This window comes from Trichechus manatus, unplaced genomic scaffold (assembly GCF_000243295.1).
Source record: "Trichechus manatus latirostris isolate Lorelei unplaced genomic scaffold, TriManLat1.0 scaffold00002, whole genome shotgun sequence".
Classification (NCBI taxonomy): Eukaryota; Metazoa; Chordata; class Mammalia; order Sirenia; family Trichechidae; genus Trichechus; species Trichechus manatus.
This window is the reverse complement of record NW_004443938.1, coordinates 22273458-22298848: the sequence shown is the minus strand read 5'-3', so window position 1 is coordinate 22298848 and position 25391 is coordinate 22273458. Positions and strand designations below refer to the sequence as shown.

Here is a 25391-nt window from a genome sequence, read left to right as displayed (position 1 = left end):
TCCATAAGTTTTTTGAAAAGGTAACTGTGGCAGAGTGAGGGTCAAATTGATGGAGTTGGAGATTGGGCAGTACTAATACTTAATAAAGGACGACATTTATGGTTATATATCAGGTACGAGGTGAAGAGTTTTATCTGCAGTTTCTCATTTAATCTTCACTGTAGGAATGCTGTGAATGCATGTTAAGCATTTTAGCACAGGACCTGGCCCGTAGTGCCAAACCAGAATGGTTATACTGCAAGCTGAGAGAAAACAGTATGTCTTGTCTACCTTTGTGTATGATAATTTTCTGTGAGGATATTGTGTTTAGAGGGACTCTTAAGCTTAAGATATTAACAATAAACTTCTTTTTCTCCTACCCCCTACCTCTTTCTTATAAACACACCACTTCATTGGTGGGTGATTATTGCTTTGAGGGCTTGTGTATTAATTCACCTTGAGTTAGCCTTTGGATGAAAAAAAGTGAACTGGCTTTTTTATTTTGACAGTGGATTATATGTAAACCCATAGGGAAAATTTTAATTAGAACATAACTGTGAGTCACATCTTTTAAATATCCTTATAATTGATAATTGCTACAGCTGTTAGTTATACATCAGTAACAGTTTCAGTGTAGATAAGATAGGTTTTGAGTTATTTGAAAGTACCTGTGGTTGGGTAGTTATCATTCTATTCTTCTGTCCACTATCAGAATGCAAGTAATGTTATAGGGAAGTGTGTAGGGAATAATTTTATAGGGAAAACGTAAATTCTGCTCAAATTACCTTTTAATTGTTTATGCTTAATTATACAAGTAATACATGAATATATGTTATAAAAAAATTAAAACATAACAGAGATGGCTAAATATCCTTTGACCACACTCTGTCCATGGGTCCCTCTGCCCAGCCCCCACCCCCAAATAATCCCTAGTGCATATACTTTCAAAACTATTGCTTTCCATTCATACAAACTTACCTGCTTAAAATCAATCGTGGTGTGGTTTTTTGTTTACACAAAAGGTATTATACATGGATTCTACGTCTTTTTTCAGTTAGTAATATTTGATATCAAACAATATCATTAATGTCACACGCAAGTAAAATTTTACTGAAGATCATTCAAAAATGGTTACAGCAGTACAACGACAAGGAACTGCCAGAAATTCAGGCCAGATTCAGAAGAGGACATGGAATGTAGGATATCATTGCTGATGCCAGATGGGTCTTGGCTAAAAGCAAAGAATATCAGAAGGATGTTTGCCTGTGTTTTATTGGCTATGCAGAGGCATTCGACTGTGTGGATCATAACAAGTTATGGATAACATTGAGAAAAATGGAAATTCCAGAACACTGAATTGTGCTCATGAGGGTCCTGTATGTAGACCAAGAAGCATTCAAGAGGATACTGTGTGGTTTAAAATCAGGAAAGGTGTGCGTCAGGGTTATATCCTTTCACCATACTTATTCAGTCTGTATGCTGAGCAAATAATGCAAGAAGCTTGGCTATCTGAGGAAGAATATGGTATCAGGATTGGAGGAAGATATTTAGATGACACAGCCTTGCTTGCTGAAAACAAAGAGGACTTGAAGCACTTACTGATGAAGATCAAAGACCACAACCTTCAGTGTGCATTACACTTTAAGATAAAGAAAACAAAAATCCTCACAACTGGACCAGTAAGCAACGTCATGATAAACGGAGAAAAGATTATAAGTTGTCAAGGATTTCATTTTACTTGGATCCATAATCAATGCCCATGGAAGCAGCAGTCAAGAAATCAGACGTCTTGCATCGGGCAAATCTGCTGCAAAAGACGTCTTAAAAGTGTTAAAAGCAAAGATGTCACTTAGAGGACTAAGGTGCCCCGACCCAAGCCATGATATTTTCATTCGCCTCATGTGCATGCAAAAGCTGGACAGTGAGTAAGGAAGACCGAAGAAGAACTGATGCCTTTAAATTATGGTGTTGGCAAAGAAGATTGAGTATATCATGGACTGCTAGAACAACAACAAATCTATATTCCTTGGAAGAAGTACAGCCAGAATGCTCCTTAGAAGGGAGGATGGCGAGACGTCGTCTCGTGTACTTTGGACGTCTTATCAGGAGGGACCAGTCTCTGGAGAAGGAAGGGTATCATGCTTGGTAAAGTGGAGTGTCAGTGAAAGAGAGGAAGACCTTCAGCGAGATAGAGTGGCACAGTGGCTGCACCTATGGACTCAAACATAGCAACGATTGTGAGGATGGCACAGGACCAGGCATTGTTTCATTCTAGTGTACATAGGGTCACTATAAGTGATGGCACTGAACAACAACTCAGTTGCATTTATGTGCTGATATGTTTGGCTTCTCCTACTAAAATGTAAATTTCTTGGGCATAGGTATCTGTGTTTTTATTAATTTTAATATTTTCAGCATCCATTATAGTATAGAACAAGTAGTAGGCAATCAACAAATGTTTATTGAGTAAGCAAAAAACAATAACAACAGAACATATATAATACTACAGTGAAACCAGTCAAGTGAATGCATATAATTTTGAAATTGCTGATTTTACTGATGATTAGTAGCTATTAAAGGTTTTAAGAAAATAGTAAATAATATCTGTTTACACTGTGTCTAACTCAATAAACTTCATTGCACACCCCAGTGGCAACACACCACACACACACACCACAGGTGGCCAGCTGTCCACTCTGGGGAAAAGATAGCTGAGGACCATAACGTTAGAAAGAAGTGGGCAGAGTTACATGAGGTGAACAGGAAAAACATGGAGCCAAGTAAGGAATTGAAACTGCATGGGAATTAGTTGGGGAACCTTCTCATAACTTTCTCTCAACTCTTATATTAAGATGCCATTTTAATACTTTTTACACTTCATTGAGTTAGTTGATTTATTATAAATGTTCATTTGATGTAGATGAAAACTGTTTTTTTTGAAGCACTTTCATTTTCTTTTCTCCTCTTCCTTTCCCTTTTACCATAAATAGAAGTTATTAATCCTGCTTAGCTCCTGTTTTCTTTTAAAGACATTTATGCACAGGATGGATTATCTACAATTACATGAAAAAAAAGCTTTGAAAGGTAACTTTCTTTCCATCTTAAAGCCTTAATGTATTAGAAAATAATAATGAGATGAATTGGAAAACAGGCTCAAGGTTTGTTGTTGCTAGTTGCCGTTGAGTCGACTGCGACTCACACAGGTAGTTAGTTACATAATATGTTTTGATGAAGTATAACCGTTCTGTCTCAGATTTATTAGACTTTTCCTGATCCTTAGAAAATGGTAGCACTCACCACAAAACCACAACACTGTACATAAATTGCCAAGTGGGGCTGACTTGCACATTCCTTTTGGAAGAACTTATAACTGGTAAGCCTTTTACCATAAGAAATGGTCCACATTCATGGGCTGCAGGCAATGCATTATATAAGAAAATTGGGAAATTTTCTTCCTTTAAGAGGAGGAAGTATGGATCATTATGTTACTTCAACTATTAATGTTTATTGTTTTTCTTTAGAAGGGAAATTATTGTAGATTTATAAAGTTGAGAAATCCATTTTCTGGTAACATAATCCTTTGTTCCTGTTAAACTTAAATAACACTGAATCTGAACATAATAACTAACTTAAAGTAAGTAGCATTTGGATAACTGAGCTGGTATGCTTCTGTTCTTTATTTTTACAAATAACTTCATTCATATAAAATAATGCAGTATTAAATGGTTTTGTGCTAAAGTTTATGTGAAGAGGGATTATAATTATCTTAATATCTTGTTTTTACCTTAAATGGTGGTGGCGTTTGAATTTTAGATTTTTAACTGCAAGCTATAATTTGTACACTCTAATTCTTACAAAAATAATTTGATATTACAGAAATTTTTTAAAGAAAGTTTGCTTTGCCTTGGTAGAGTTGTAACATCATGCTCCAAGAAATATAATAATTTGCTTTAAAAATTAGTTTTGAAATTTTTATCTTTGATGACATTCATAAAATGTTTTAAAGGTCATCACACGTGAAACCTGTCAGCTATTATCCAACTGGAATATGATGTGATACTTGAATAATACTTAAAGAATGTAAAAGATATTTAAAATAGTATCTATACTTAGGTAAATACCATGATTCTTTTTTTTTTTTTCTCTTAGGTTTAACTTTGAAATTTTCATTAAGGCCAAGACGTTTCAAAACTTAGTTTCACTTTAATTTAAAAAATTATAGCATTATTCAGCCATTCTTACTGCGTATCAATGTTCCTTTCTATAGTGAAGATATTATTTAAGAATAACTCACTGCATATTCTGATGGTATCAACCAGTCCACAGATTAAGATACACATTATAATTAGTATTAAGAAACTGTCGGTACCATATTGACAACCAAGTAGATAAGTTGAAACATTCTGCCTTCCTATTGGGCATCTTGAGGAGACTAGTGTTAACAATTGAAGTCACAGGGGTTTTGAAGTACAGTCACTTCTGTTAAAATTTGACATATATGTTCCACAAAATCACTGCACTATGCAAAATTACATAATAAAAACCTCAGGGCTTAAGGGCAAAAATAGGGTTGGGGTACATACATCATTCAAAAACTTCACCAGTGAACATTCAAAAAAGATAGGAACCTAAAAAAAAAAAGAAGGTAGCACAGTGTTACACATTAAATGGTTAAGAATATGTTAATACCTATTGTATTTTACCTTGAAAAAGACCTGAAGTTTGCTTATACAAGTGAGCATAGAAAGGGTTGCAGCTGCTGAGTCAGGTAGTGGAAGAAGAGTTGTCTGAAATCAGAAGCAAAGTTTTAACAGCAAATCACACACAGACACGGTGAGCTGGTAGGTGTTGGAGGTGTGTTCCAGTGTACGTTTTGTGTATTCATATGCAGCTTATTTCACCTGGGTGTGATTTTCAGCATTCACCTAATATTTCTCACAGATGAAATCTCAGCAAAATTCACTTAATGCGCAAGTTGTTTCCTAATATATCAATTGCATGGGAACAAATTTACATTTTCAAACCAAGTGTTACATCAAAACAGTTGTAGCAGAACTGACTGTATAGCTTAGGGTAAGGAAAACTCTTTAGTTTGGGGGCTTGTTATTAGTTGCCCTCAAGTCAGCTCTGACTGACGGCAACCTTTTGTAGAACAGAACGAAACATTGCCCAGATCTGCGCCATCTTCATGATCGTTGCTGTGTTTGAGTTGATTGTTGCAGCAGTCCATCTCGTTAGGGGTTTCCTTTATTTTCTGGGATCCTCTACCTTATCATTGGGAGGGGGCCTGGATAACAGTTTATGTAGTAGTCTTTAAAAACTAGATGTATTATGATCTTTATTTAGAAATTTATTGCAACAAATGTTTCTAGATACTTTGTCATACACTTTCTAAGAACTTAGGGTACAGCAGATGGTCTCCACAATGAAACTAACGTTACTCTTGTGAAGAATTTTGTGAACAGGGGTTGGTTTTAAGAGGTAAAATTAGATAGATAGGTGGGAGAGGAAGTCTAACAATGAACCTACTAGATAAAAATGCTTTCTCTATCCTCTTAAATTATATACTTTTAGAAGATAATTCTCTAGGATTCTGTCTAATTCTTAAGAGCCTATGGTTTACAGAAAAAATTACCATCTCTAGTAATTTATTTTAGAAACAAGCATTGAATTCTAGGTTGGCATGTATGTTAAAATATAATAGACCATCTTCTTACCTTGTTGTCTATAAACTGAAAGAGAATCCTAATGCATTTGAGAAATGAATTTTAGTTTTATACTATTTCTCTTTAATAACATGAAATACATTTTTCTTTGTTAACAATTAAATGTGTTCCAGTAAAACTGAAAATCATATGTTAGAATGGGCAAAGATTAAATGATGTGTACATAGATTTACATAATAATATTAAAACTTCAGTGTTAGTGATTGCAGCCTTCATCACCCTTTCTCCTCTACTCCCCACTCTGAACTCCTTCTTCATAATCCCTGTCTTCTACCCTGCCCCTCTTTACTCTAACGAGATAAAGTGACTGTCTCCAGAATCTGCTTACTATTTGGTTGCCTTGCTTCATACTATAACCTTATTTAAGTACCTGTGCTTCAGAAAGGACCCTTGGTGGTGCAGTGGGTAAGCGCTCAGCTGTTAACCGAAAATTTGATAGTTTGAACCCACCAGCCGCTTCATGGGAGAAAGATATGGCAGTCTGCTTCTGTAAAGATGACAGTCTTGGAAACTCAGTGGGGCAGTTCTAGTCTCTCCTATATCGTCGCTATGAGTCAGAATCTACTGGATGACAATGGGTTTGGCTTCAGAACCTTCCCACTCCCTCCTTCAGCCCAAAAAGATCCCTTTAATAAACATCTGTAGCACAGTTTATGTCACTAATCTGACACTTATGTACAACCTAGTATTGTTTAGTATTTCAAGTAGCATTGTCAGAGTTCCCCAGTTACACAGGTTGTCCCATATTCATTGAAAAGGAAGGCCTAAAAGGGTCAGTTAACTCTTTCAGTGTTCTGTGGCCAGGAGAGCATGCAACCCTGTTTGCTAAGGTTTTGTTCGTTTGTAGAAATTCAAGATATGTAGAATAAATAATTGTCTCTTATTCTGTCATGATTTGCCTAAGATTGCACTGCAAGTAAGTGGCAGATTGAATTTCTTAGATAAATGAACACAAATTATAGAATCCTAGAATTTACACTTAACCAGCTACCACTGTGTGTCAGATACTGTGCTTTATATACCTTATCTCATTTGTTTAATTTTCTCATCTCATTAAATGAGATAATGTCCACTTTTATAGAACCAAGGTTGAAATATTTAGCAGTATTAGGTTTTTTCTGTTTTTAACTATTAGCATGTTCCTTCATCAGAAAATTTTAGAAACAAAAATGGCTAAAGTAGATACTGTTTCTTTAAATTTTGCTCTCCAGTTTCAGGAAAATTGAAGCCTATCTCAAAGTGACACTATTTATTCATTGATTTTGGTTTTGTTTTTTTAATAAGACTTCAGTAGCAAAGGTCAATATTTAGCTCTCAAGTTTAAGTTGTGTGCGTCTTAAGTCATTTATAGAAGAAAATGACCCACTATTTCTTTTATTTTAAAAGAAATGGATCTCTGGGAATTTAGCTTTCTCCACCATTTACTTTGTATGGTACCTCCTTGACAGTAAACAAAGATTTTTCAGAGACTGACCTGGCCCAAAGCAGTTGGTATTTTATGCTGTGTAATCTTACTCTTTAGTTGACCTAAGATGATCCACATGTGTTCATTGTACAAATGCATTTGTGCCAAGCTCCTAAATATATAGTTGCAGAAACTACTTTGCGTACATTTTCAGAGGAAATTTTCACCTCCGTCATTTATTTTTTCCCATTGCATCCAATTGCATAAAAATTTCTAACCATTCCTGGTAGAGTCTTTTTGGCCATTGACTGATTTCAATAACCTTTTTATTTCATTAAGGAGCCCTGATGGCGCAGTGGTTAAGCGCTTGGCTGCTAACCAAAAGGTTGACAATTCAAATCCATCATCCGTTCCTTGGAAACCCTTTGGGCCAGTTCTGCTCTGTTCTGTAGGGTCACTATGAGTCAAAATCGACTTAACGGCAACGAGTTTTTTATTTCATTACCTTTAGCCCATTTTTTTTTTAACTCACAAAATTCACAACCCTCCCTGCCTCTTTTTTTCTAACCTTATTAATACTACAGACTCTTCTTATACATGATCATGTGACCACAGTCATTTTGATTTCTGATTATTCCTCTCCCTGTCTTTCATGTAATATCAACCAGAAGTCTTACAGGGTCTGGAACAAACTTTATTTGAGGAAACATTCAGACGAGCAGTTCTCGTCATAGGGTCCACTACATTGAGTTCAAAGGAGGGTCAGTGAGCATACCTGGGCCCTAACTCAGGTACTCCATAGGTCTAAGATGAAGTCAGTGATTCTGATACAGGTGATTCACAGATCAAACTTTGAAAAATACTGGCCTAGGAAACATCCTTTTCTTGATGAGGAGAGTCAACAGTTTTTGTACGAAAATGTGTATCTTAAAGAAATCTGAAGGAACTTTTTTGACTTTTTTTCCCCATACTTCTACACTCAGCTTGTTTGTTCTAAGATTTACCTGTTGGGAACGTCATCAGCCCTGTCAGAATGGAATTAATGGTTCTTTCGTTCTCCACGCTGACTGCCCATCAGAATTACTGATGAAGTGTTTTGTTTTGCTTTGTTTTGTTTTTTAAATAACAGAGATGCCTAGAAGTTCTAATTCATTAGGTTTGAGACACCTCTCCAAATTGGACTGTAGTTTTCAAAGCTCCATAGATGCTGATGGTGATGTTGCTGTTGGTGGTGGTTCTGCTTTTGTTGCTTCTGTTTCTTTTCCCTCCCCCCTCCCCTATCCTTCTTTCTCTCCTTTTTTGAATATAGTACACACTTTCAACATGCACAGAAAAGTACCGTGAAAGGAAGATCTCTTAGGTCTGTCTCCCTGACCCTTATTCCCCTTAGATACCCTCTTCTCCTTTCTCAGAGATAATCATTGTTACCAGTTTTTTACAAGTGATTTTTGATGTGTGTGCACATAGGATGGAAATCCACTAGTGCTAGCAAGCAAGATACTCTACAAGTGTTAGAAGGAAAAAAATCCCAAAAGTACATACATAAGATGGGCGTGGGGACCCCTCTCAGACTTAAAATAAAAATGAAACGTAAAGGTTAGCCTATGTCATATTTTCACTTTGACATTGATAGTATTTAAAATAAAATTCATATGCTGAGGAAACAATCCAAATATGGAAATGCTCTATGTACAAAAAAATTTAATGTAGCTTTCTAGAGAAGGATTTGAAGCATCTTAATTGTTTGTTTATAAGAATGGCTAAATAAACTATGGTATATGTATGTACTTGATGAAATGATTTTATGCAGTTATTTTAAATAATGCTTATTTTCTAATTCTTCAAGTATATGTATAAATGTATGTATTATATATATACAAATGCATATATTGTTTAGCCCATATGGCTCACCACTAAACTTAGGAGTTCAAATTATATTTATGCATGAAAGTTAAATCCTCCTCTTCTGTTTATTTTCTTCCCAGTGTTGACAAATGTCTAGGTAAAATTTAACTTTTAACTTTCTCCACAGTATTCTTCACTGGATGTTGATTTTGTTGTGTTATTGTTAGTTGCCTTCAAGTCAGTTCTGACCCGTGGAGACCTCATGTATGCAGAGTAGAACTACTGCATAGAGTTTTCAAGACTGACCTTTCGGAAGCAGATTACCTGGCCTGTCTTGCAAAGCGCCTCTGGGTGGATTTGAACCACCAAAGTTAAGCACTTAACCATTTGCACCACCCAGTGACTCCAATTGTACTCATATGGTTGGTCCCATCTCTTGCTATCCAAAATGAGATCATGCTCCTGGCGCGTATAGTTACTTTTACATCTGTATTCTCTGATATGTTACAACAGTTTGTTGATTTAATTCTAAAATAAAAAGATAAATATGTAAATGAGCAGTCTGCAAGGCATCATTTTGCATTGTGAAGATGTCACAACTTTTTATTTATTAAAGTACTTAACATTTTAGGAAGCTTGACCATGTCATAAAATTTAATCTTGATTTTAGAACTGCAAGTAACTGTGCGCTACATAATACTTTTAAGCATCTTTCTCCCCCACCCCAAGTCTAAATTGCAAGCCTGGATATAAAACACATCATTGCCCCTTTTCATTATTGAATTTTTTTTTTTAATACAGAATATAACATTAATTGAATGTAACAGGTTACTTTTTTTAATTTAAATTATTTGTATTTTTTAATAGGTTCAAGAAGGTATATGATGAAAAGTAAATCTCCCTTAGTTGCTTTCCCCAGAGCATCCAGTATTACCAGTTCTTATGTATCCTTCCAGAGATAATACTGTATGTGCATGTAAAAGTATGTGTTCTTCTATATATATATATACGTATATATATACACCTTAGTAATTAGTTGCCATTGAGTCAGCTCCAACTCATGGCAACCCCATGTGTTTCAGACTAGTACTGTGCTTCACGGGGTTTTCACTGGCTGATTTTTCGCAAGTAGACCACCAAGCCTTTCTTCTGAGGTGCCTTTGGGTGGACTCGAACCTCCAACCTCTCAGTTAGTAGCCACGTGCATTAACCTTTTGCACCACCCAGGGACTCCTCATATGACTTAATAACCCATTGCCATCGAGTCAATTCCGACTCATAGTGACCCTATTTTACAGAGTAGAACTGCCCCATAGGTTTTCAAGGAGCGGCTGGTGGATTCGAACTGCCAACCTTTTGGTTAGCAGATGAGTTTGTTACCACAATAACGGGATTGGAGCCGCCTGCCGCAATAGCCAGTTCTGAGACGGGTGAGGTGATTAGCAAGATGTTTATTATAAATCAGTATATAGGAGACAGGGGAATAGATTCCTCCAAAAAACCCATCTCCCCCACTAGAGATGGCTGAAGGCTTTTATAGGGACAGGATTATGGATCTTAGAAGTTTGTGTTAGTTTCCCCCTGCAGTGGTGATGTCTTTGATGAGTAAATCTTCTACTGGTATTCTTGGGGATTATCTGGCGACATCCTGGTTTTTTCTTGTCACAAGATGGGTGCTTTGTTTGGTTTTTATCCTTAGATCCTTATCACTTGTTTTTCACCTTCCAAGGAGGAACATCAGTTTATCTTAAACCTTTTGTAGAGACTGGAGAAACAAGATCATGAGACAATGTGGCGGTTAGCAATGGGGAGTAAATAATAGTGAGCCAGGCCTGTGCAGCCTCTTCCAAGCTCTTAACTGCTGCGCCACCAGGGCTCCATATGCTTTATTAGAAACATACAAATGAGAGACAGCAAAACATTGTTCTGCACTTTGGTTTTTTTGTTTGTTTGTGTTAACTGAATGGTGTATTTTGGGAATGATTCTGTATTATCACCCAGTCCTTTTTAATGGCTTTATAGTACTCTGTTATATGAATGAACATAATTTACATATAGTCTGCCGTTAACTGATAATTAGGTAGTTGTTGGTGGTTTGTAATTACAGCACTATAGTAAGTTTGCATACTTTTCTGCATCCATATGACTATATCTACCGAACAGATTCATTAAAGTAGAATTGCAAAGTCAGAGGATGTATGTGGTTTTAATTTTGATAGATATTGCCAAATTAACATCCGTACAGATTGCACTATCAATGCATGTAAATGCTGCTTTCCTTTACACTCACCAAATGATGTATTAACAAACATTTTTATATTGGTTAAGGATCATTGTTTTCTAATAAGACAAGAGTTCCCATGATCCCTTATATAAATAGTTCTTTGGGTTTCTGTTGCCTCCAATTTTAATTTTTGCCCCAGTGACAAATGATCATTAATCATTTAATGATTTAAATGATAATGTGTTTTCTGTTTTCTAAAATTTTATGACCATTTCTTTGTGCTTTCTGATGTTTTTATAAGTTTTAATGTTTGTATAACATTTAAGTATTAGTGGATTACAGTTTACAAAGCAGCTCACCAAAAGTTAGGCTTTTTGGTTGTTCTGGGTTTTCGCTATTAGAAAATTAGGTATTGACCTTTCTTTTATGTATATTTTAAACTTATGTTGAATTGTTTCCTTAAGATAAATTCCTAACAAAGAAAGGCATCACTGCCTTTAGATTACCTTATTTATATGATGGTATTCCCCGTGTGTTTTCTACTTCAAGATACTTCAGTATAAAAGGGATCATGCGCAAATAAGTTTGGGTAGTATTGCATCTGCCACCCCCACTCAAGATTCACAGTAAAGAAACTTCCTCACAGCATTTATCTAAAACGTGTTGCCACAAAAACTTAAAAACAAGTTTTTATTTGTAACATTTAGTAACGGCCTTTGAAATGCACTTTGAGGGATGATATATGACAAGATGAATGATACATTGAGTTTTCAAGTATATTTGTTGAAATTGGAATTGTTGAACGTATTTTTGTACTTCTTAATTGAATCATAATGTTTTCTAACACGTTAGAGAATTCCAAATGCTTATTTCTTACTACCCTACCACATAGAAATATAGGAGACTGCCATTCAGTAGGTATTTATTAAAAACTTCATGTGGCCTTATTAAAAGCTGGATATCCAAATTACACAGTGACTAAAATTCAGGATTGACCGAAATAAAGGCACAAGTTCACATTACACGCATAGGTATGGGCTGTTCAAAGGAATAATTAAACCAGACTGCAGAAATAAGGTGAGGATGGATCTAAAGCAAAAAAAAAAAATCTTTCCAGACTTCATTTATAAGATCATAAGTAACCTTAAAAAGAAAATCCTGGCATCAAATGCTAAGTAGGATATTCACTATTGTAGTATGGGGCTTAGGAGTTTATTTTTGTTTTTTTTTGGGTCTGAAATGAACTCAGTATTAAAAGAAAATATCTTGTGTAGTTGATTTATTAAGAGCAAGCAGGCTTTCATTTTTCTATAGATTTTTTTTATAGTAATTTATCAAAACACATCTGTCATTTCAAAAGTGTTACAGATTCTTTGAGTATTCAGAGATTATTCCGTTTGTCGGTATTTATGACATTTGTAGCACTCTACAACGTAAGATAGTCGGAGGTATGCCCCTCCCTGTTTTTATAGTCTAAAATGACAATGTCTTTATTACTATTTTTAAAATTAATATGTTTTCAATGTAAAAAATACAAACAATTTTAAAATGTATAAAGTAAAATAAAATCTCTTTTTATCAGTATGTAATTGGGATCACATTTACATTGTTCAGTAATACGTTTTTTTCCCACGCAGCAGTGTTTATGGTCCATGTCAGTACATTTAGATGAATCTCATACTTCACAGCATTTTTACCTAATCCATTGTATGAACATGCTATAACTTTTCGTCAATCTTCTGTTTGTTTCTAAGTTTACTATAAATGATGCTATAATAAAAATCCTTCTATGTACATCTTTGCATGATTGTCTGTTTCCTTAGATAAATCCCTAGAAGTGGAATTGCTAGGTCAAAGGGTCAGCACATTTCAATTATAAGATAAGCAGTTATCTATGTGGAAAGGAGATAGACTGTAGGTCTCCATGAGGAACACATCATTAAGTAAGGTTGTTGTATAAGCCCTGATTCTAGAAGGACTTCCTTATCAGTGAAAAGGCAGCTAAACCTCTACCCTCAGAATGTGCATATCTTATTCCCTTATGTTCTGGAATCTACTGTTACTGATTAGGAGTTCATCAGTCTAGTTATTCTTCTCACTGGTGGTTTTTTAAGATAGAATCTTTGTCTTTAGCATTCTGTAGTTTCACTACAGTGTAGGTGCAAATATGTTTTTATTTTTTCTATTTAGAACTTAATGCATTTTTTTCAATGTGAGGACATGTCTTCAATGCTAAAAACATTCTCGGCCATTATCACTTTGAATTTTACCTTTCCCTCGTTCTCTTGACTCTTTCCATCTGGAAATCCTCTATTAAATATATGTTTCTTCATTGCTTTATTTCTGTGCTGCTTTCTGGTTGTCCTTCTGTTATCTGCCATCCAATTCACTTTTTTCTCCTCTCTCTTTTAACTTCCTCAGACTAAATACTGATTTAAGCAAAAAACTGTGAAGTAATTGGGCGGATGCACTGGGGAAGTATGGTATATGTGGGTAGCGACTGAGTTATAAAGCTAAATCTTCATTTTCCAGAGAAGCGTTTTCCACTGCTGTGAAGAAAAAGCAGGGTAGGAGGAGGTGATGGCATTGGGGGCAGAAGTGTGGCATTATTTGAGATAGGTTGGCCAGGGAAGCTGTCTCTGAGGTGGTGACGTTTGATCAGAAATACTAAGGAAGTAAGAGAGGGGGCCACGCAGGTTTCTGAGAGAAGACTATCCCCAGCAGAAGAAACAGCAAGAGCAAAAGCCCTAAGGGAGGAATGAGATTGGCTTCTTTGAGAAAGAAGGCCAGTTGGAACTGAGGGAACAAAGAGGAGAGTGGTAGATGAAGTTAGGGTATGATGGGGTCTCTATGAGTCAGAATCGACTCGACAGCATTGGGTTAAGTTAGCCAGAAACCTTGTGGTGGAGAATTTTGAGTAAAGGGAATGATTGCTGTGATGTACCTTTTATATTAAAATCACTTTGTTAGGTAAAGAAAAGACTATGGGGGTAGGCGGTGAGGGTAGCAAGGAGTGAAGGCAGAGAGGAGACCAGTTTGCAGTAGTGTTGTTGACGACTGTGTGTCGAGTAAGCCTTGACTGGCTGGCAACCCCATCGGCAGCAGAATAAACCGTGGCCCAGTCCTGCACCATCCATGCCCTGATCAGTTGCAGATCAGACAGTTGTGATTCACAGGGTTTTCATTGACTGATTTTCGGAAATAGATTACCAGGACTTTCTTTCTAGTTCATGTTAGTCTGGAAGCTCCACTGAAACCTGTTCAGTATCATAACAACTTGCAAGCCTCCACTGACAGACAGGTGGTAGCTGCACATGAGATGAATTGGCTAGGAATTGAACCCAGGTCTCCCACATAGAAGGTGAGAATTCTACTGCACCATCACTGCCCCCTTTGCAGTAGTAGTCTAGGTGAGTTACGATAGTGGCTTAGACAAGAGCAGCAACAGAGGTGGGGAAAAATGGTCAGATTCAGAATATTTTTGCAGAAACGGCCAACAAGACTTGATGGTGGATTAGCTGTGTGATGTGAGAGAAAGGCTTACTGGATGAATGGTAGCATTCACTGAGATGGAAAAGACAAGGAAAGAGTTGGATTGAATGGGGAGGGGAAATGAAAGTACAATTTTGGACATACTAAGTTTGAAATGAGTTTTAGATATCCAAAAGGAGATGTCAAGTAGGCAGTTGGATATATTAGTCTGGAGCTCAAGGGAGAGATTGGGGTTGGAGATATAAATTTGCCAAATCTCAGAATATAGATGCTGTTTAAAGTACTGTTTGAATGAAATTACTTTGAAGAGGACTTTAGGTGTACTTGGAAAGAAACCCTAGATCTGTACTCCATAGGCCTCCAACATTTAAATGTTGTCTTAGTTATCTAGTGTTGTCTTAGTTATCTAGTGCTGCTATAACAGAAATACCACAAGTGGATGGTTTTAACAAAGAGAAGTTTATTCCCTTACAGTAAAGTAGGCTGAAAGTCCAAATTCAGGGTGTCAGCTCCAGGGGAAGGTTCTCTCTCTCTCTTGGCCTTCTCATCAATGTTGCCCCAGACTAGGAGCTTCTCGGCACAGGGACCCCTGTCCAAAGGACGCACTCTGCTCCCGGCACTGCTTTCTTGATGGTATGAGGTCCTCCTGTCTCTCTGCTCTATTCTGTCTTTTATGTCTCAAGAAACTGCCTCAGGATACAGTCCAACCCTGTAGATTGAGTCCTGCTTTACTAACACAGCTGCCACCCATCCTCCCTCATTAACATCATAGAGGCAGGATTTACAACATATAGGAAAATCACAGAATACTGGGAATCATGGTCCAGCCAAATTGATACACACATTTGTGGGGGCGGGGAGGGGGGGGACATAATTCAATCCATGACAGATGTCTAGGAAAGGAGAAGGCTGCAGCAAAGAAAACTGAGAAGGAACAGCTAGAAGAGTATAAATCACAGAAGTCATATGAAGAAATTGTTTAAAGAATGAGGAATTTTTGACTGTGTCATAAACTGCCAAGAGATCTAGTAAGAGACTGGGAACCATTGGATTTGACAACCTGGGAGATTCTGGCAGCCTTGATAAGTGTGTAATTTCAGTGGAGAAAGGCTATGAAAGCCTGATTGGGATAGGTTTAAAAGAGGTTAAGAGGGGAGGAGGTGAAGACGCTGAGTATAAACAACTCTTGCAAGCAGTTTTTGTCCAAAAGGATGTGGGCAGAGGAATAGGCTGATAGCTGGAGAGGGTGGTGGAGTCAAGGGCAGGTTTTTAAGATGAGCAATATTGTAGCATGTGTATCAGCCCTTATTATTTTTTGGTATTATTTACTAATTTTCAGTACTACATCTCCTTTCTCCTGCAGCCTATTTATAGAAACACTACTTTGAGTGCTAAAATTGTGTGTGTTTGAGAGAGAGTGTGTGTGTTACATAGAAATAAAGTGGTTTGGGAAATTTATAATGCAGATAACTTGGTTGGCAGTGGTTTTAAACATATGAGATGTAACTAAGCTGAAGTCACGTAGAGAAAAGAAAATATAGTCAACTGAGAATAAAGAGCTAAAGTTGACTGTACATGATATCTGAATAAGCTTTTGTTCCGTTGAGGACTCAGGAGTTCTATCATAACTAAGTCTACTTTAAAAAAAAAAAGTGGAATATCTGCTCTTACGCTGAAGACTCTTCAAAGTGCTAGATACACAATGAACAAGAGAGACCTAATCTCTATGTTCATGGAGCTGTGAGTTACAGTCTTTACTTTTTTAAGCTTATGTTAAAGAGATAAAAGAGAAATATTATAGATACAAAATTCACCTTAAAAAGATTAGCTTCTTAACCCTGATATGAAATGTATTTTAATTATTAATCAAATGACATAGATTTTAAATATTTTTAATGTTATTTAGGTTAAATGTATTTATGTCTTATTTATATCCCAAAGGAACTTTTAAGATTAAACATGGTTTACATTAGGATCATTAGAAATAAAAATAAGGCAGTAGTTCTCAACTTTGGCTACACATAAGAATTACCTGAGAAGCTTTTAAAAGTCAGTATACCCAGACCACTCCCCAGACCAATTAAGTCTCTAGGGTTGGGGCCCAAGCATTAGTATTTTTAAATACTGATTTAATAGAAGCAGAGGGAATAAAATGCTGCTAAGCCGCTTAGAGTGAATTGATTATGCATTTAAGTATTAAATATATCTGAAAGTTAAGATGAAATTTCAAACTATTGTGTTATAGATCATTAAGTTTTAGACAAAACCTGCAAAGTAATTTGTAGAACCGCATGTTTTCAGGATACATACTAAGAATTTTAAATAAAGCAAATTGAATTACTCAGCTCAGGCTGTCCTCTAATCATTAAGAAAAAAAATCGATATTCATTCTTCCCTTTTAAAAGAATGAGGGAGGACAACCTTGGCAGTAATTTCATATATGAATGCCTTTTGGCATAGCCATTATAGAGGGTGTGGACATCAAGGAATTAGACAGTATAAAAGTTGCCATCAGGAGTTACAAACTGAAAAGACTGTAACTATCTGGAAAACATTATAGACCTAAATAATATATTTATAGTTTATAGTAAATGTTAGATGCTAAGGCACATATCCTTTTGTATTGAAATTTTAAATCCACAACAATATTTATGCTGTAATCAGTGCTCATTAAAATTTCTTTTTTCTTTCACAGAAAATGCTTGGACAGAAGAGATGAGTACTGTTTCCACTAAGGCCTAGAATTGCCTACTATACAATAGTCCTGATCAGGCAATATACGAATGGCCCAAGGAAGCCACCAAATTGATTTTCAGGTTTTACATGACCTGCGACAAAAATTTCCTGAAGTACCTGAAGTTGTTGTATCCAGGTGCATGTTACAGGTCAGTGTTCAATGATTTCTGCATTTATTAATACAAACCTGGTATTTATTTTAGATACTGGAAGAAAACTCTTTTATCTCTTTGTTGGAATTAGTGTGCTATAATGAGAAGATGTGGGCTTTGGTGTCCAGCAGTCAGGTGGCCTTTGGCAGGTTGTTTAGACTCTCCGTACCCCATGTGTACTTTATGGCTAATACCATAGGTATGAGAATTTTTATATAGATCCAAATGTAAGCATTGATATATGGTCGATGCTTACTAGCTGTGAGCTCACTTCACTTCTCTCCCTCCTGTTTTGCCTGAACAACTTTTTAAAATTCCAGATCATCACATGAAAGTGAGAAAAGCATTAAATAATGAGTCAGGAAACTTGGATTCTAATGAATGCACACCCCAGGTGTAGTCAGCAAGTTACATGCTGTCTTTGTACTTTACTGTATAAAATGAAGGAGTTTGACTGGATGGTGCTGAAGGTCCCAATTCTAAAGAAGAAACCTGTTTTTATCATTTTTACTTAATTTGTAAGTTTTCCAATTAATGTCACTAAGCTTCTGATAAATTTTTACTTTCTTCTTGGTATACAAAATTTTAGAAACCCTGTAATTTTAAATACTTAGTGATAGATGTGTCTTCCCATTTAATTAAATGGGAGATTTTTCTAACAAAAATGATTTTTCAGCTTGTTAAAACAGAGTCATAAAAACTGTTTTGGGCTCAGTCAGATGTATTTACTCTGGACAGATGATTTTTGAAGTTTACAATTGTGTGGAATTTCCAAGAGGCTCAATATCTATGTTGCTACCACGTGGCTACATTTTGTTCATGCTCCTGTTACCCTTATCTATACTTTTACTTGCTCTACCCACCTATAGTGTAACCCAGTTTTGGCCTCTTGGATCCATCTTCCTCACTTCTGCCAGAGTGTCTTTATAAATGAAAATTTTATGTCTCCATACCCTTCAGAATAAAGTCTGTATATCCTGGCTAGGGCTATGGTCTGGAATCCTGTCGCATTCTACAGCTTGATCTCTTGTCCAGTCCCTCCTCCTCTTAGTCACCCTGAACTACTTGGCATTCTCCAGACATGCCTGGCTATTTCTATAGTATAGTGGCTAAGAGCATATGTTTTGGTGGTAAACAAACTTGAGTTCAAATTTTGACAGTTACTAGCAGTAACTTAATTAGCCTCCCTGACCCTCATTTTCCTCACCTGTACAATGGGAGTAAAAAAAGCTTCACAGAGAATTAAATATGAACAATGCATGTAAAGCAGCTGTTAGGGTACCTGTTTCATTATGAGTGCTCAGTAATTGTTAGCAGCCACTACTAATAGCAGTGGTAGTAGTAAAACCTAAAAAAAAAACCAAACCCATTGTCGTCGAGTCAGTTCTGACTCATAGCGACCCTGTGTACAACAGAACGAAACACTGCCTGATCCAAAGAAATACTGGAAGGATCAAAAATAAAATTAATAAAGATGGCTACCTACAGTAGGCAAGAGGGAACCGGCCTGATGGGGACAGTTCGGCATAAAACTTCTCAGTGTATTTTTTTCTATTGTTTTGATCTGTGTAAATGAATTACCTATTCAAAAAATAAATAAAGTGATTAAGCCTGTTTTTCAGCTTTACCAAAAAACAGAAAATAGATCATTTTGAATTTCCTTTGGGCATCCAGTAATATCACTGTGTTAAGCTGATTTTACCAAAAACAAACCCCCTATGGTATGCTTGATGAAATGAAATCTGTTTGCTTGCAAATTACCCATGAGACGACCACAGTCTTCTAAATTGAGTTCATAATCATCTGGGTATCCAGGTAATGTGCTTTTTAGCTGATATAACAAGAAATATGACAAAGGAATGAGGAGGGCTCCTCTGGGGATACAGCTAGGGTATATGTACATCACACTTGGTGTATTTTTTAATTGTGAAAATATAGATAACACATTTGCCAGTTCATCATCTTTCATGTGTACAATTCCGTGACACCAATTACATTAATCATGTTGTGTAACCATCACCAGTATCCATTATATCCATTGCCAAATTTTCCATCGCCATAAACAGAAACTCAGTGTTACCTGTAAAGGTAAATTCATCTCTCTAATTGTATAAACATCTGTTTATTTGGTAATAGCCTCACTTTTAGGGACTGCTCTCCCTTTTCAATTGATCAGGCTTCTGTCCTTTCTATCGAGAGATCCCCACATAAGTATTCTGATATGGAACTTTTTCTAGATGAAAAATCATAGTACATACAATATAAGAAATTAGAGTTAAGTGATCATGCCATACTACCATTTCACTCTGTATATAAATTTCCTTCTTAAACGATTTGCTTCTTAGGAGAACCGAAGTATCCATCCTCTGTTGTTCTCTTCTTGGCTTTATTTACTGCTTAGACCCCCCATTTTGGAACTATTTACATCATTTCCTTATGTTATAGATTCTCTAAGATAGCTGTATTATCAGCAGATGTAATTTATATCTTTAAAATTTATTTGTATATTTGGTAATTAAATCTTAATCTTGGACAGTGTGAAAATATTGTGTAGTTGGCACTTTGATTTTTTTAATTGAGTTCTATTTTGCTGTTTTTACTTTTTAAATATGATCACACCTGTATGTTTAAAATTTGCTACTTTATATATCTTTTCAGAATAACGTGTTAAATATTGTTTATTCATTATTTGTAAAACTTGGTGTCTTAAGTGCCATCACCTTAGTTGAAGCCTTCTCAGATAAACTCCACTCCTAGTCCTTATATATGTTTCTTGATGACACCTAGGAGTCCCTGAGTGGCACAGATATTTAAGTGCTCAACTGATAGCCAAAAGGTTGGCAGTTCATATCCACCCAGAACCCCAGGCAGGCGTGGTGATCTGTTTCCAAAAGATCACAGCTTTGGAAACCCTATGGAGCAGTTCTACTCTGCACACATGGGGTCACCATGAATCAGAATTGACTCAACAGCAACTAACAACAACATAATGACATCTGTCATTCTGCCTTACATTTATTTGTGTACACAAGACTGAGATCCTTGAGAACAGGGATTATGTTCCTTTCTACTTGCCTAATGGATACTCAGTGAATGTTGGTTAAAGGAGTAGATGAATCACAGTTTGAGAAGGATGATCGTAGGGTATACTGTGATACTATGTGTAATTTCTGTGTCTGTGCAAGGAGGTTGGGGAAAATTAAAGAGGAACTGGAAATAATGATACAGACTTTGTAGCTATGAAGGGAATGCAGATGGTGGCTAAAAAAAGAAAAAAAGATTCTCAACCTTTTTTTTAAACTCGTATCCCACTCCTTTTGATACACTAAAAGGGAGTTCTCAAAATACAGTTTCCCACTAAAAGTAACCAGGGATCCTTAGAGAAATGGCTGATATCAAATCTAAGGCAGGAAATGTACAAGATGAGCTTGGACATCTTGTCATCATCGGAAAGCAAGGAAGCTATGAAAGACTGCTAGGTTCATGCCATATGTACACAGGAGTCCACCTGAAGGGGTTCTAAACAGTGATGTGGCTGCTAAAATCATTAGATGGATCAAGCCTGCAACATCTGAATCCACCAGTCAGTTTTAATATCGCAAAGAGACAGGCAGACATTGTGTGCCTCTTTGTGTGATGCACGAGAGCATGAAAGGAAGACTTTGAAAATGTGAGCATCGTGCTTTTAAAAACAAAGTGGGGGATTTAATTTGATAGGGAATATACATTTTAATTAGGCATTGTTGACTGAGAGGTTAGAGGAAGAATGGGATTTCTGTAAGTTATGGCTAAGAAGGGAAAAGAATTTACTAGGAATATCAATAAAGTTAGCCTGAAGTAAAAAGCACCAATTAAGTTTGGCAAAAGTTAAGGCCTGCCTAGATCGAGGAGTAATCCGTTGATAAAGATTGTGATCAATTTTTAAATATTATTTCAAAAACTAGGATATATCAGTTCAGAGTTGTGAGTAAGATAGATGAATTTTGGTAACACGGAACATTTAAATTGTTGGTTATTCAAAGTTAAGCCTTACTCACTAATGTTTTCTTTTGTGTTACTTGTTTATTTCTTAACAAGACTTTGAGATGCCTTTTTAGTCCAATTCTTTCTAATAAGATTTTGTCTCATATCAAACCTGTAGACGTTTTGATTTGGTTATTCACTTTTGATGTCTAACATTGTCCTCTTCCCATCAGGCTCCTGATCTTCCAGTCCTCTCTGAATTTTTCTGTCTTGTGGCCAAATTGTGTTGACTGCTTTTGTAATTCATTTCCCCTGGCGAAACTCATTATTTCATGTCTTCTGAGGTCTTCTTGTCAAAAGGTTTTCCCTCTGCTAATCATCCTAAGTATCAACAGACTTATCTTCCCAAAATATCCTTTATGTCTTTATTTCTTGGTCCATTTACTTTCAGTGGCACTTCCCACTGCCTGTAATAAAGTCCAAACTCCAGTGTGACTCGTTTTTCAGAATCCTTCATTATTTAATCCCAATTTGTTTGTCCATGAGTTTGTTCCACAGAATTTTCGATGTGAACCTTTAACTCCAGCCATATCTGTTCCAACCATCTTGTTCAAAACATGTGTTTGCTTTTTTTACTTTACTATCACATTTATAACTTTACTCATGCCATTCCCTTCACGAAGAATTCTTCCTCTTTTTTTTTCCTATCCAAATCTAATATATTCTGTGAAACCCATCAGGCCATTCCTCCTTCATTAACCCAGTCCTTTCTACAGTGGCCTAAAGTATTAACTCTCTTTATTGAACTTCACTGCCACCTCTTATTTGGCAGATACTCACATTTTAATAATGTTACCTTCTCAAGAATGCATGATTTGTCTCCCTAGTTCAATTTCAAGCTTTTCTAAGGGAAAAGTTAGGCTTTATATGTCATTAAGTCTTCCATGCCCTTGAACAGAGTGCTGCCCATATAAGTGCTCAGTAAATGTTTTTATGGATGATCTATGACTAGTGGTTAACAGTCTCTTTTGAGGATTTTTTCAAAACAGTCTGGTTTTTCATTTCTTTGGAGTAGATTTGTATGGTGCTATCTAAAGGTAGAGATAAGAACTAAATTATGCTGGAGGCTGCCTTGAGCCTGTATTTCATATATATATTTACACATATATATTTATATTTTACACAAGAGGAAGCATTGAGGAATTGAGATGACTTTGGTATGGATTTTAGGTTTAAATATTTTAATTTAAATATTACAAATATAATTTTTTTAAAGATCATTACTTTAAAAGAGTTTATATAGCACTTGAACATGCAAGCACCAATAGAACATTTTCTTCCAAATACTTTTAGAAATGTTAAATTATATTGTTAACTTTTTTTTAAAGTTTAATTATACAGTGTTATATACTTAAAGTTGAATGATTTGTTTGATATTTATATTACATTGTTCACCAATAATTTACTGTATTTCATGAATCCATTTTTACTCAAAAATAGTTCCTAAAACAGAACAATGATTTGTTTCACTTTCTGCTATTGCTAGTCAGAGAGCTTTTCCATTACTTAGTGAGAAGTTTTAATTCAACTATTTGCATATAAATAGTTCTTTTCAAATAAAAAAGGTTCAGATACATCTGTTATAATTGTATTAACCCATCCCTTGTTAATCACATAATATTTTAGTAGTGATAACAGTGTAAGCATTAGCTTCTGACTGTTAACATCAAGCTGCTTTTATTTTGTTTTATAGAATAATAATAACCTGGATGCCTGCTGTGCAGTTCTCTCTCAGGAGAGTACAAGATATCTTTATGGTGAAGGAGACTTGAATTTTTCGGATGATTCTGGAATTTCTGGTCTACGCAATCACATGACTTCTCTCAACTTGGACTTGCAATCACAGAATGTTTACCATCATGGAAGAGAAGGAAATAGAATGAATGGAAGTAGGACCCTAACGCACAGCATCAGTGATGGACAACTTCAAGGTGGTCAGTCCAATAATGAACTATTTCAGCAGGAGCCACAGACAGCACCAGCTCAAGTTCCTCAAGGTTTTAATGTTTTTGGAATGTCCAGTGCATCTGGTGCTTCAAATTCAGCACCACATCTTGGATTTCACTTAGGCAGCAAAGGAACATCTAATCTTTCTCAACAGACTCCCAGATTTAATCCCATTATGGTAACTTTAGCCCCAAATATCCAGACTGGTCGTAATACTCCTACATCTTTGCACATACATGGTGTACCTCCACCTGTACTTAACAGTCCACAGGGAAATTCTATCTATATTAGGCCTTATATTACAACTCCTAGTGGTACAGCTCGACAGACACAACAGCATTCTGGCTGGGTATCTCAATTTAATCCCATGAACCCTCAGCAAGTCTATCAACCTTCACAACCTGGTCCCTGGACTACTTACCCTACATCTAATCCTCTGTCACATACCTCAGCCCAGCAGCCAAATCAGCAAGGCCACCAGACCTCTCACGTCTACATGCCCATCAGTTCACCTACTACGCCACAACCACCAACGATTCATTCATCGGGTAGCTCTCAGTCTTCTGCCCACAGCCAATACAACATTCAGAATATTTCAACAGGACCTCGAAAAAACCAGATTGAAATCAAACTTGAACCCCCACAAAGAAACAATTCTTCAAAATTGCGTTCCTCTGGATCTCGAACCTCCAGCAGTTCCTCTTCGGTCAACAGCCAGACCTTAAATCGAAATCAGCCCACTGTTTACATAGCTGCCAGCCCCCCAAATACCGATGAGGTGATGTCCCGTGGTCAACCCAAGGTCTATATTTCAGCCAATGCCACTGCAGGAGAGGAACAGGTCATGCGGAATCAGCCCACCCTTTTCATATCCACAAACTCTGGAGCATCTGCTGCCTCCAGGAATATGTCTGGGCAAGTGAGCATGGGTCCTGCCTTTATTCATCACCACCCTCCCAAAAGTCGAGCAATAGGCAATAACTCTGCAACTTCTCCTCGAGTGGTGGTCACTCAACCCAATACAAAGTATACTTTCAAAATTACAGTTTCTCCCAATAAGCCCCCTGCAGTTTCACCAGGGGTGGTGTCCCCTACCTTTGAACTTACAAATCTTTTAAACCATCCTGATCATTATGTAGAAACAGAAAACATTCAGCACCTCGCGGACCCTGCTTTAGCGCATGTGGATAGAATAAGTGAAGCCCGGAAATTGAGTATGGGATCTGATGATGCCGCCTACACACAAGGTAATTAACACAAAGTGGGATAGTTTTCCATGTTGGGATTACTGGCATATATTTGATTTCACAGCAGAAATGGAGATCAGCATTATTATCTCATCTTTTAATGATATTTTTTAAGTGTTGCCCCAAATAATGTTATCTTAAGAACATTTGAGAGTATCCACATAAATTTTTGATTTGAATTTTATTATCATATAATGAAGTTTGAAAAATAGAGTTATCAGATCTTCCTAATAATCAACTCTGCATTTGGGGTGTTTATGTTTATAACACTTTCTTTTACGTTAATCTTTTACCTGTGGTTATGCTGACTTTCTCTTTAAAATTTCTGCAAATAAAAATCCATAGATTTTAAATTTAAAAAAACATAGATTTTAATAAGAGATTAGTTGACTGTTGACTACTATGATAAGTTTACCTTTTTTGACCAGATATTTGAAGAATTAACCAAGAATTCTCTTTATTTTTATAATGTTATAGTCATATCAAAGTCAAAATTGCTGTATAAGTCCTGGAATAATTTAACTCAAAGAGAAATTTGAATTCCTGTTGCTTATACTTGTCTTTTTCACTTTCCCTTAAATGTCAGTTAATGCAACGTTCCTTTTTAATTGGAAT

At 36.2% G+C, this 25391-nt stretch overlaps 1 protein-coding gene across 2 annotated transcripts in view; it reads left to right on the top strand.

Annotated features, from left to right (window-relative positions):
• TAB2 (TGF-beta activated kinase 1 (MAP3K7) binding protein 2) overlaps positions 1–25391 on the top strand; it is a 57715-nt gene that overhangs the window by 7443 nt on the left and 24881 nt on the right. Inside the window, exons 2-3 of one of the 2 annotated variants that reach the window (XM_023729159.1) lie at positions 17367–17556; positions 23276–24776. In XM_023729159.1, coding sequence (XP_023584927.1) covers positions 17455–17556; positions 23276–24776 — 1603 coding nt within the window. In that variant the 5' untranslated portion in view covers positions 17367–17454. Of the gene's footprint in view, positions 1–15541; positions 17557–23275; positions 24777–25391 lie in introns of those variants that run through there. The other variant, XM_023729164.1, reaches the window with a different exon arrangement.